The following is a 13986-nucleotide window of genomic DNA, read 5'->3' on the forward strand; positions in this document are numbered from 1 at the left end:
AGATTAGCGATCAATAACTGAAAACCAATCAGTATGAAATATGCGGAGTATATATCTTTTCTTTCTCTGTACTCAGGCATCAGTCATCAATGACTTCTGCCGGATTGCTCCTCTTGGAAATCTCCAACGCAATCAAGTACCTAAGTTTGCACAGAAAATGGGTTTCTTTTCTGGCTTCTTTACCTTGCATTAGACACTCAGACACGTAAATCAGAAACCCAAAAGTTATGTCCCCCCACCCCCTCCTTTTCAACAGGTCCCTCAATCTCACCTTACACATCTGCTGGAAATAGATGTTTTATTTTACCCTTCATCACCACCTCAATAGAGCATCTCTTTTCTAAAAAACATACCCTCTTAACAGCACCCACTGTCTTTTGTCAAATACATTCTCCACACTGCACTACTTCAAATATTTTTGAGATGCCTACTATAAAAATACTGTGGTGAATACCAGACAAGGATCTGTTGAAATTGAAGAGAAACATTAGATAGCTATTAGGTCCTATGTGGAGAGTTAAAATTGGATAAAGGTGCAGACTATTCTAGACTAAGTTTTCAAATAAAAAAAATCACCTGGAATTTCAACAAGGGATATGAAGGATTTTGTTTGATTTTGCCTTGCTGAGGATGGAACCCAGCACCTTCTACATGGTAGGCAAATGCTGTACCACTGAGCAATATCCCTAGCTCAGGATGAGTTCTGAAGTCAAACAACAAAAGAAATCCATTGAGGTGGTGTTGTTTCTATCAAGGCTTTTAAACATAATTTTTTAGATGCTGGCTGAGAAAAAAATAGTAAGTCAAAGAAGCACATAAAAGTTTAATCTAGATTTGTCTCCAAGTACCTCTTTTTAGATATAGTGCTTTTATGCCTATCTGAAAACATCTTATTTTTAAAAACTTATTTTCAATACGTTCCTCTCCCTAAAATGTCAATTCTTAAATAACAGCCATAAATAAAGTCTTGCTTTCTTCTTCATCTCTGATGCCTAAGAATTGGACTAGGTCTATAGCAGGCATGCGAATACGTATTGGCTGAAATAATGCACAGATTAGTGTACAAAGTGTGTGCGCTAGCGGACAGAGAAAATATATGTGTTTAGGAATCCAGGAAGTCTCCGTGGTGATATCAGGGTCATTTGTTTCAACTCATAGGCTTAAGCCGGCTATAAAATCCTTGGTGAGGCTTCCTGGCTTTGGCTCTCCCGCAACAAGCTGTCAAACTCACACACATGCTCTACAGCCGCAAACCTCGCCAACTCCCCGCTAGGAGGAGTCACACAGAACTCAGAAACCCTCCCACTTCTCGGGTTCTCTTTCTCGCCCCTCCCCAACAGATTTCCCGCAGCCTTTGAGTTGGGTTGCCGGGAATAGTAGTCTTCCGGTCCAGGCCTACAACGTTGTGGCGCATTGCCAAAACTACGTTTCCCAGGGAGCCTCACGGCAGAGGGAGGCTAGATCACCTGACCCGGACTTTGGAGATGCAATGGCGGCGTCCGTGCTGCGTTTGAGCTGTCCTGGAAGACGCTGGGCGTTAACGTGGATTGACGGTGGTTCCCGCCCCCGAAGTGGGACTCAGACTGGGCCCACGTCCATTTGGGCTAGGGGACAGAGTTCAGTGACTCAGCTTTCCCTCCACAAGGCTCAGAAGCCGAGGAAAGGGTATATAATCTTCATACCTTTGCCTGTCTAATGGAAGTGCTGAACGGAGATGCTGGCTCCGTAGCCCAGCCTGAGTGAGGGTTTTAGTGGGCGGGAGGGTGTGCACCTGTATAACATGGGCAACTGAAGCCTAAATGAAAACACAAAACCAGGCCTGTAACCCCCACTCTCACACTTAAACTTCTGTCCTAAAGTAGACATGTTTGGACAACGTGCGAGTGTTAACTCCAGCGGTCTTCGCAGACAGAAGACTGGATTCCCTAGTCTTAATAACAAGCGTCGGTCTGTGACACTAGACTCGGCTTGTATGTAGCAAACATTTAGCTTTACTACGGGCTAGCAGTAATCTAAAGATAGAAAACGCTTTTGTACGAAGCCCCAGATAGTAGAGCTTAATGTCATTAGAAGTTTTATTAGTCAGAAAACACTAGCTAGCTGTGATGTTATGATGAGCGTGTTCAACCTGGGAGGATGAAGTCGACTGACGAAGTTTTCCCCCTGATTATGTAAAGATCTGCTTATCCTGAACAGCTGTTGGATACTTCAGTATATGATTTAAAGCTGCCTTAAAATACAGAAACATCAGGCAAATTTCTAATATTTTGTTGAGGTTGGCATTCTTTTAGCATTTCAGTGAAGAAGAGAGGAAAAATGTTCAAAAGCATCTCATTTCTATTCTTTTCATAAATTAGACCATTTCCTTTCCATGCAATGAAACAGCAGAAATATTTTGATTAGTAATTAGAGCATGGCGAATTTCTGAATTTCTCAGTTTATTTCCTCTCACTTGCAAGCTTTGTGTCCAAAATTTAAGGAGTTAGTCTTTTCTCATTTGATGTAGAACTTCATGTATTAAAATGCTTAAAGCAGAACTGGATACATGTGAATAAAAACCCATATAGTATAGAAAATTGCATGGGGGAAGTGCAGGATAGGTACATACATAGATTTCATGTGGAATGGGGAATTTTAATTCCCCAGAGAACTGAGTACTGGCTCACCAGAATAGAAGTGGTCAGATAAGATAAGACATTTTATAGCATTTACTAAGATTTGCTAGCAATCAAGTATGAACAAATGAAAGAATTTAAAATTAGACTTCAGGAACTGAATGTGACTTAGAGGGTGAAAAAATGTCTCCTCTGATGGTTTACTGTTCTGTCTCTTTTTTTTTTTCTTTTTGCAAGTTTCAAGAATACTATGTTGTGGTGGTCTATGGTATTGGCATGTTGCTCCTTGTACCTACATGCTGATAATAGTGAATTCAAAATGTGGTTGATAATTTATTCTTTATCCGTTGTTTCTCTAGTAGTAGAATCCTGGCATTTGTGTTAAACCTAAATAGTGATGGGAAGATAAACCTTTATATTTACTGAGTATTTATTAGCTAATGAAGTACTCATCAATAAAATGATACATTTTAAAATGTAAGCATATTAAATTTTAGTTTAAAAACACAAAAAGGACATTATTATCATTTGAAATTTATAAAAGTTTATCTGTGGTGACAAATGTAACTTTTTAACCATTTTCTTTCTCTTTAGTGAACACAAATGGGCAGCTGTGGTAGGACTGGAAATTCATGCCCAGATTTCCTCCAACTCCAAGCTCTTCTCTGGAGCTCAGGTGTGCTTTGCAGCACCCCCGAATTCTCTGGTTTCTTTTTTTGATGCATCTCTGCCTGGAACTTTGCCGGTAAGGTGTTTTATATAGTCTGTTTTCATTAGAAAATGTTTATGTCATAGTGAATATGAATAAAAAGTTCCTTATTTTAATATTTTGACTCACTCTAAGGAAGTACTTCTTAGGGAATTTTAGATTGAACATGATGCATTAATTGTTTATAAGGACTTGTCTCTGTAATTCTGTTTCTAAATCTGAATGTATTCATAGCATCTACTCACTCATTTCACAAGCATTTTTAAGTGTCCATCATACACCGGAAACGTATAGGAATGGTCTGATACAAATGAGCAAAGATCCTTGCTTTAGGATGAGTTTAAAGATGGATAGGGCTGATATGTCTTACAAGCAAGCAGAGTACAATATGATGATTTCTTGCAAAGGCAAGAACCTGGTTTGGGGACCCAAAAGAGGAACACATAATTGAGCAAGAGGAAGTAATATTGTAAGAAATGATAATTGTCTATTTAGTTATGGAAGGATGGTGTGTTTAAGGTGTTTGAGAACTCAAGTAGGAGTAAACCTATACATGGAGGGGTGGGGAGAAGTCCAAGGAAAGAACATGTATTATGTGATTTCACAGTGGAAGATCAATAGCAATTGTGGTTATTAAAAGCTAAGAAGCAGCCAGTAATGGAGAAAAGAGACAACTACAATATAAAGAGAGCTGATTATTGGTTTGGCTACTCATTTTCACTTGATCCCAAGGAGTGACTGAGCCAGTATAACCCTCAGCAAGACTTTTAGTGTGGTATTTTTATGTAATAAGTTGCATTTTGAAGAATAAGATGGAGGGAGCAGTGTAAATATTTAAACTAATATGTGGCTCACATTCTGTTCAGGAACTTCTCTGTCAAGTTGAATGGAGTTTCCATTTTAGGAGGATGTGTAGACAAGGCGGTGATGAGCGTGTTCTGTACTCTCAGACATTTAAATACAAGTGAAGGCAGATTGAACCGCACAGGCTGTTGGCAGTGTGTTGCATGTGTTGCTTTACTCAGAGCTTTGATTGGATTAAGGCAGCATCTCAGTCCTAGAACTTGGTTCTTATTTGTGCCTTTCATCATGAGGAATCCCATCCATCCAAACCACGCCCCTGGCCACTCTTCACTTGCTGGTGGGTCCCTCTGAAGGAAGCCGGGTGCAGAGACCTGTGCTGTGCACCTGTGCTCCCCTCCTGTCAGGTTCTCTTATGGTGTCTGTCTCTGGAGGAAGAGTTCTTGTTTGCTTGAGAAGAGACACCTTTGCAGCATGTCTGCCTTTTCCCTTCCCAGGTGAAAACCTGTTTTCCTTAGGTGGTAGTTGACCACCAAGAGTCTAGATATAAATTTTTGAGTTTTGTTATTGCTTTTTTGTTTTTTTTTCTCAGCTGAGACTGTGGTGTCTAGCAGAGTACTTGGGGGCACATTTAGAGACTGTTTTTGCAGTTCGGCACATTTTCTGTAAACAGATAAGAGTCTTTTGTTGTACCTCAATATAGTCAAATATTAGAGACAGATCAGAGTAACTAGCAGGTGAGCATATTTGCAAAGACTTGTTATGTGCCTTAGAAAGTTCCTGCTCTGTGATGAGCAGGTCAGTAAAACTGAGTGCACTGAGAACGTGTGACACTGAGCCTGGGACAGCAGAAAAAGGCTACAATTACAGTTTGCATGAGCAAGGGTTTGTTTCTCTTCATCAGAGCCAGCGGCACTCGTGGCTCCAGTAGTCTCCATGACTGTTCTTCCAGCAGGGTGATCTGCCTCCTCTTCAGAAGTGTCCTTCTTTTTAAAGGATCTGTTTCAGTCTGTGAGCCAAGGAATATGAAAACCCTTAGACTAAGATGTCACTTAAAGCATTTCATTCCTCTCTTCTTTGCCTTTCATTCAATTTAAAATGGTGTAGAACACTTCTCTGAGACCCATGGACACAGTGTTATATCTGATGTTTTTACTCTGCATCTGGTAACTGTAACAAATGAAGAACCTGAGCGATGTTCTTTGAAGACTGGAGGGGAATAGTATGTTGTTGTGTAATCAGTTCTGTCAAGTATTTGTAATTCACAATGATGCTTCCCACTTTTATGCTGTTCCCTCCTTCCTGCACCTTCTCCTACCTCATTCACTGCTGCTCCTCACATGGCTGCTGTCCTCTACCAACTCTATGTCTTGGTTTCACATGCTCTCCTCCTCAGATCTCACTTCTGTTTTACATGTTTTCCTGAGGAATCTTTTGCCCTCAAATAGAGCTCCTATCTCTTGTCTAGATATCCGTCTGTATTTCTAATGTATCTATTTCTACACAAATGATTCATCAATGTATTAAAATATAGCACTTACTTTATTGATCTTGTTGCTTCCCCCCTTCAAATAGAATAAATCAATCAGCAGGGGAAAACATCTGTAGCAGGAATCTTAACAGTTCTTATTAATAAAATCAAACCTGAGGCCAGTTATTGTGGTGAATGCTGGTAGATCAGAGAGACAACAAGCCACAGCTATCTCACCTTGCCAATTCCTCAGCTGGTCCTGTTTCTACAGACTGGAAGCCTCTGAGTCCTCATCCGGAATGAACCTCAGCTGAACTGTGTTGCTCCAAAGCCTGAATGCTTAACCAGCCAAATGCTTAACCAGCCAAATGCTTCTAGTTTCTGGTCCTCACGCCTTATATATCTTTCTACCTTCTACTATCACTCTCTGAGATTAAAGACTCACTCCCTGGGATTAAAGGCGTGTGTCACCATGCCTGGCTCTTTCCAATGTGGCCTTGAACTCACAGAGATCCCAGATGGATTTCTCCCTCTGGAATGCTAGGATTAAAGGCGTGTGCTACCACTGCCTATCCTTTATGTTTAATATTGTGGCTGCTCTGTCTCTGACCCCAGATAAGTTTATTAGCATGCACAATGTTTGGGGGAATACAATACCACATTTCCTCTCTTTTTGTCTAAAATTTAAAAAAGCTTATAACTAATACAAGAAAAATTATATCCAGTAAGTATATACAATATACGCAGTCAAGATTACATTAACGATATCTAGTCCATTAACATTTGACAGATTCAGATAAAAACTCCATTATATATATTAACAATGTCCAGTCCAGTAACATCTGATAAACTCAGACCAAAAAAATTTCATTACTTATTTAAAACAAGTAGTTCCTTTTTAAAAGTAGATTCCATAATCTCCCTTTTTATCTTATCATATCCATGTTCTCTCTTTTTTCTTTTCATAATAGATTCAGTAGTCTGCCTTTTGTCATTTTTATATCTTCCCCTTTTTCTTTTCAGTGTAGCTCAGTGATCTACCTATTTATCCTATTATTTCTTTATGCTCAGAAATGGATGTTTAAGAGAATAATGTGTACATGAGGGTATATGTATCACACACACACACACACACACACACAGACACACACACACAGAGACATACATACATACATACATACAACAAAGAACAAAAGTCATTGGGAAAAGAATAATTTACTTAATTGATAGTTTTGGAAAAATTGGTTAGCTGTTTAGAGAAAATATATGTAGCTTGTGCATAAAACAATTTGTATTTATGTGTATATGATATATGTATATGAGTATATACACATAAATATATATGTGACATATATAACCTATATAATACAGCATTATATATCATTTAACTTGTAAATATATGATATAAATATACTTATATGACATGATTATATGATATATATAAATATGTATTTACTGGTTAAATGTAAGATTAACAAAATATAGGATAATACTCATTTGTTCTTGGGATAGGGAGATATTTTATAAGCATAAAAGTAAGGAGAAAATCTCATAAGGCAAAATTATATTGTTTTGTATATTTTAGTCATCCAACAAGTATTTATTGACCCACTGAATCTTTTAGGAGTCTGTCCTAGGAAAACAATTTTTTAAAAGTGGGTAAAGACTTATCTGCAGAGATGTCTACATCAGGACTGTTTGTAATAATGTGAAATTGGAAGCAACCAGAATTTCCCCAGTGGTGTGGGAATGGTTGAGTAAACTGTGATAAATGTATATAGTAGAGTATTATGAAGCCACTATTAATGTTCATGAAGATGTTTTAGTTGCATAGGAAACTGCTAAAGATAAAATTTCCATTGAGATGAGTAGAATATATGTGCAGATAGATCACTTAATCATCTTTTGCCTCAGTTTCTTACTTTCAAAGTGAAGGTAATGTATTAGACTCATTGGATTTTTATGAGAATTAAATGAATAAACTCTTTTAAGATGCTTAGTCACTGCAAGTAATAAGTGCTTCATAAATCTAACCTATTAGTATTAATCCGTAGTGATTGGTGACTTTCATCTTTACAAAGACTCTCTTGAGTTATTAAGCACAATTTTGTTGCCAGCGACAGCAAAAGTAACTGCTACCGACAACAGCCGGTGTCCTTATTTGCATTTTATCAGTTCAGTGTTCTAGACCACAAAACAACCCAATGCCCCATCACCATAGATACATTGAAAAATTATGTGAGCTATAATAGTGTATTCGACAAAGTCATTTCTCAAAAAATACTTCATTTGCAAAATAGAAGGCTACTGTGTTTTATTTTAATGTGTCCTTATAAATTAGAGATTTGCTTTGTTCAGAAAGCAGTGGTGGGTCATTTCAGATAGACTAAAGTCTTTTTCTGTAGAGCACATTTGGTCTATGTTGATTTATTTTGTCTGCTGACCATTAAAGAGATGCCTATGATTATAGAACCCTCAAGTGCCTCTAAGAGAAGTAGTGCTTTAGAATATTCTGAGATCAGTCAGTAAACACTTACTGAGTACGTTCAAAGTGTATGGTATCATCTCCTGATGTAGTTTTTTTTTTTTCTCTCTACCAAGTGCTAGCTCTGTACTAGCTCTGGAGAGACAGCTGTGAGCCAGGTCATCTTGCCCTCATGGAGCAACTAAACACACTGTGATAGTACCTGCTAATACACGTGTAAGTAGTAGAAATAGAGTGTGCTTGAGGAAAACATAGGATGGGCAGCCATGATACAAGGAATTTATAAATTGACAAAGCAGAAAGTAAATGGACTGTACAGACACGTGCTGGCTAGTTTTATGTCAACTTGACACAAGCTTGAGTCATCTGAAAGGAGGGATCCTCAATTGAGAAAATACCTCCATAAGACTGGACTGTACACAAACCTGTAGAGCATTTTCTTAGTTAGTGATTGATAGGGGAGGGCCCAGCCCATTTTGGGTGGTATTGGGCTGGTGGTCCTGGGTTCTATAAGAAAGCAGACTGAGCAAGCCATGAGGAGCAAGCCAGTAAGGAGCACTCCTCCATGGCATCAACTCCTGCCTCCAGGTTCCTGCCTGGTTTGAGTTCCTGCCTTGGATTCCCTCAATGAATTGAGGATATGTAAGTCAAATAAACCCTTTCTTCCCCAAGTTGCTTTTGGTCGTGGTGTTTTATCACAGTAATTGTAACCCTAACTAAAACAAGAGGCCAGAAGAAAAGCAGGTATGACTAGCACTAGGGATCAGAACATGTTCCATATGCCACCAGCTGTGAATAGCACTGATGTCTGCCCTCTAACCTCTAATGCTCATTGATACCTTATGTCTGCCTTTTTTTCCAGACATTCAAGTGGCTTGGTTTGTCCATCCTTCCTCTTCCCTTCCTTCTCCAGACAAGAATCTATAATGATGGCTATGGAGAGTGTGTGCTCGAGGGAGGACTTTCAGGTTGCTAATGTTGCAGAGGGGTGGAGGTCTGTCTCCCAGTAAGAAGGCAACAGCCTCCTGACTGCCTCAAATGGGAGGCCACCAGTCAGCAGGCCCTGGAGAGTCACACAGAATGGTTAATGAGCACTTGACTAACTCACTTCAAAATGTAGCTCGACAGTCAGAAACCACCAGCCAGAACATGACAGACAGAGTCCTTAATAAAAATGAAAGTTAAATGAGCTAGGAGGCAGTGGATAATGGTAAAATATAGAAAGGGTGAAAATAAGCTCAAATGCTTTAGTAAACATCCAAACATACATAGAAGAATAAAAATGAGCTCTTAAAATTAAAATTATAGTGACTTTGCCTATTTCACACACACACACACACACACACACACACACACACACACACACACACACACACACACCACTATAACCACCACTACCACCAACAACAACAACAACAAACACAACAACAAAAACTCCAAAGGAGTTAGAAGAGAAAGTCAACAAAATCTTCCCAAACACAAAACAGATAATGAAGTAAGTTGAACAATAGAAGAAGATTTGAGACTCAGCCTGGGTAGTTGATGGATAGAAAATAGGTGTTAGGACCCACCCTTCCACACAGGCAACACAGTTGTGTTTCCTAGAACCAAAGCACCTGCATCTCTGAGTGGAAAGGGCCTGCCAACCACCCAACACGAAGAATAAAATTGGCCTCTGATGTAGGCATGCCATGCAGTTTGTGAACACTGGGACTGAAGAGAAGATCCTGAAGCAGCTAAGAGAGAGGAAATAAAAGGGCTGGTCATATGCAGGGGATTGGGATCAGAGAGGCAGTAGACTTCTCAGCAGCAGCACTTACATCTGGAGGACAGTGGAGCAAAGTCTTAAATATTCTTAGCAGAAAATAAATCATTCCAACTAGAATTCTGCCCCGCTACTGTTTAGTCAAGTGTGCTGGTAGAATACCGTCAGTGTTCAGTGGGCAGCTTTCACTGTCCAGTCTGGATAGTGAATGAACAGTCCAGTTAGCCAGCTGTGCAGCAGGCCCTGCAGCTGGCAGAGGGAGGAGGAAGGTAGCTCCAGCAGAGAGGACTGGAGAAGATGGGGAGATGCAAACAGCAGGTGTCTATAAGCTGGGCACTCTAAGGAGAACGAGCACCAAGTGTGTACAAAGAAGCAAATGAAAGGGATATCAACTATGGGAAGACAGGATGTTCTAGAAGGAAAATAAGATCATACGAAATCCCTCAGTAGAAAGCATACTGAAGAAATAATAGAAGCACTGGACCCTGATGTAACAAAATCTATGACAACTCGGATATTAGGGAGAAGAGCAAACTAAACTCATAATTATTATAATTGGAAGTCACATTCTAAACTAAAGTGAAAGAGGGAGGGAGGGAGGGAGGGATATTCTTCAAGAACAGCTTTGGGCACTTAATAGTCCTCTTCATTTTAGACCTGTAGTCAGTAGCTTGGCTTTTTTTGTTTGTTTCTCTTAGAGGAGGGGTGGGAGTGGACTTGCTACTGTTTCGTTTACTTTATTGTTTTGTGTTTACATTTTTTTTTTTTTTTTGGTTTTTCGAGACAGGGTTTCTCTGTGTAGCTTTGCGCCTTTCCTGGGACTCACTTGGTAGTCCAGGCTGGCCTCGAACTCACAGAGATCCGCCTGGCTCTGCCTCCCGAGTGCTGGGATTAAAGGCGTGCGCCACCACCGCCCGGCTTGTGTTTACATTTTTAATTGGGCAATAGTAAACAATTTAGAGCTCTGAAGAGACAGATTTTTGGTCACAGGGATTTTTTCCCCAAGGTTTCTTTTTCTTTTATACACAAGATAAAATTAAGTCACATTTCCTATATTGCTCTCCAGGTTCTGTTGGTGAAATTTCTTCCATTTTTGTTCTCAAAGGCCAAATAATTCAGACCTTTTCTTCCCTCCATCCTTACAACACTCACCCATACTCAAGCTCCGGCATGTCCTGGAGCTCCTGTTCTTGGTATAGTCAACTGCCCTGGCAGCCTGACTTCATGGACTTTCATATTACTCCCGCTTATCATGAAGGGTGAGCTCTCAGGGGTGAGCATATTCGATTTTTTTAAACAGATATAAAATAATAAAGCATGAGTAAGTCCTTATGAAATAGTTGTATAAAGTGGTGGGGGAATATTTCCTGCTGTGAGTTTCAAGGTGAGGGAATAGCATCAGTTAATTCTGGAAATGAAGTGCGCCACATCTTGTGGCTCCAAGTTCTAAAAACAAGTGTACCGTGTCATTCATTGTCACAGCTTACCAAGCCTGTCCTCCTGCCAGGCTTTAGGAGGGCTTGTCAGATGGCAAATGGCCAAGCAGCCTTAGCCTTCACCGGCAGGTGATGGATTTTTCCAAAGGTCTCCTGGCACAGAGTGTTATTTCAAATAGGAAGATAAATAGCAGAGGAGAATGCCCAAAGATCTGAAGGTGGCTGCTGCCAGGAACATGACCAGGTGTTTGGGGGTGGGGTGGGACACCGCTGCCTTTCATTAGCAGTTAAAGTAGTCAAAGTTAAGTGAGTAAAGACAAGTGGGAGGGATGCATAGACTAAGCATCTTTCGAAAGCAGACATCTTGAGAGCACGGGGGAAGGACCACTCCCCCCTGTAGACCGAGGGAAAGATGGGACTCACCTTACAGAGGCACAAATACATTCTGTAGGTTTGAGTATGTGAAGCTGAGGAAGGCCTCATCATTTTGTCCTCTTCTAGCAAACACGTTTTTGTGCCTCACGCTCCTCTTGGTGGTAGTGTCTCTTGCATTCTGGGTCTGTTGGTGATGAGTTCTTGTGTACTTCAAGCTGTTTGTGCTTCTCCCTCAGACTTGAATGATAGTGTAGAATTCCATGTTGACATTTATTTCCCCTCAGCACTTTGAAGATGTGATTCCACTATCCTCGGGCATCTGTTACTGCTGATGAGGAGTTTGTCTCTGTAGGTAATTTGTTCTCTCTGAAAGTGTTAGCCAGGATGGTTCCAGGTGTGGATTTGTTATCATCTGTTCTCTGTGCTCAATGTGATTTTCAACTTGACTGTACCCTGGACTGTAAAGATGTCTCTAGGATGAATTCATGACAGCTTCCACCAGGGCCCATTGGTCTTTATTGGATGAACCGTTCCTGCATTAATTTCTCAACCCCCTACAGTTCAGGTACTATCAAAATCCTGCCATGCACTGGAGCCAGCTCCAAGGTCAGGAGTCTGCCTTCTCAAAGTTGTCTTTCACCCATGACTGGAGGTGGGTGACCTCCCCCAGGTCTACTTCCAGGTGGTGGCAGATTTTCTGACTGGACTTGGCATTTTGGCTTAAAGCTTTTGTCAGGGAGCCACTTAAAATCTCTACCTTCGTGGGCTCAGAGTCTTGACTTCTGCTCCAGGGTGTTTTCAGTTGCCCACAGCTGGAGTTTTCAGCTGCATTCACAATAATGATCTACTAACAGAGTGCTTGTTCTGTGGCAGATTAGCTTATTTTAACCTCCTAACAACCCATTGAGGCAGTTACTATGGTTACCGAAATTAGAAGGTAAGTGGAGAAGCCAGGATTAAAACCCAGTCGTGTGGCTTCAGAGCTCATGCCCTTGTCCCAGAGCTGCCCTGACGCTTGTGGCTGCCCTGGACACTCCGTGGCCTTAAACCCAGCATTGCTTTGGCCCTGGGTGGTTCTCGCTCTTGCATTGAGCTTGACTGTTGTTTGGTAGATGTGTGCTCATGCATGTGTGTCATTTAGGAACATCAGTATGTACCAATGTATGTATGTATAAATATAATGATTTCCCTGCCTCTGTCCCTGTTCTCTGAGGATCTCTACCATGTCTGCTTCTGTCAAGGCTACCATCCTGACCTCTGGGTGAACATCCCTTCCTGATTCTCAGTTAGTGACCTTTCTGAATGGTTTTTGGGAGTACAGACATTTTATCTTCTTATTTTACCTTAGTTTTAGAATTTTATGGAATTCTATCATGAATCTTCAGAATGAAAAGATCAGTCAGCCCATTTTGCTGCTTATTGGCGGGATTACAGCCAAGCCAAGGACAACATTCTTTGTTTTTATTAGTGAGGGGGAAGCCTCATTCATTATTTTGACCAAGTAAAACTTCCTACTATGGTACCCATTGCCCTTAAATTATTAACTAATTATTGGCCTGTAGAACTATAAACAGGATCCTAGATTATTTGCTTAGAGTTGGTTATTTCCTGTTTATCAATATCATTCCAGTTTCTCTTGTTGAAATACTCTTGATGAGAAATAGGATGAAAATTAGAAAAAAAAAGTTTATTTGCTAAATTATCATAGGATTTACAAGTTTATTCATCCTATAATGGTCCAGATGTTTCCAGGAATGATGAGATTTTAGCCAAGCATCAAGTTAGTTTGAAATACATGCCTGTGCAAGCCTGCATGCTCGAACACACATGTACACTCATTCATTGTGATTTCAACTGCCTGAGCCCTAGTTCATTCTCTAAGTAGGAGGAAGGAGAGAGGACACTTCCCCCTTCTGCCCCAGCAGGTAGGGGTGCTCAGTGTGGCTCAGTATATAAGTTCCTCTGATAATCAGGTTGTGCCATTAATGAAATTAATTGGAAACCTGTGACCTGCTCTTGTTTTGTTTATCTGGGAGCTCTTATCTGTATGCACCATAGAACTCCCTAGCAAACACAAGGCCTCTTTTTCCCAAAACTGGGCAAAGACAATGAAAGCCATTTTCATACATTTATGCAAAAGTGCTCTCCGCTTTTCTCACTGTCAGACTGTCTAAAAAGCATTTGGAGTTTTCCATACCAGAGGTGTTTAGAATTGACTCTGGCAACTGGGACATTGTTTAGTACATTTTATAGAACCTTTATTCATAAGAGTATATACTACTAACAATAAAGCACATGTAAAGGAGCATAAATGTGTTGTGATGCCCAC

General features: G+C 40.3%; 1 protein-coding gene across 1 annotated transcript in view; it reads left to right on the forward strand.

The window, feature by feature from the left end:
• The first annotated feature begins 1453 nt into the window (after positions 1-1453).
• The window catches only part of Gatb (glutamyl-tRNA amidotransferase subunit B), an 81436-nt gene continuing 68903 nt past the window's right edge, over positions 1454-13986 (forward strand). The window contains exons 1-2 of the mRNA XM_052730253.1: positions 1454-1665; positions 3210-3360. Coding sequence (XP_052586213.1) covers positions 1490-1665; positions 3210-3360 — 327 coding nt within the window. The 5' untranslated portion in view covers positions 1454-1489. The remainder of the gene's footprint in view (positions 1666-3209; positions 3361-13986) is intronic.

Source organism: Peromyscus californicus, unplaced genomic scaffold, assembly GCF_007827085.1.
Source record: "Peromyscus californicus insignis strain IS unplaced genomic scaffold, ASM782708v3 Scaffold_9__1_contigs__length_137607984, whole genome shotgun sequence".
Lineage (NCBI taxonomy): Eukaryota > Metazoa > Chordata > Mammalia > Rodentia > Cricetidae > Peromyscus > Peromyscus californicus.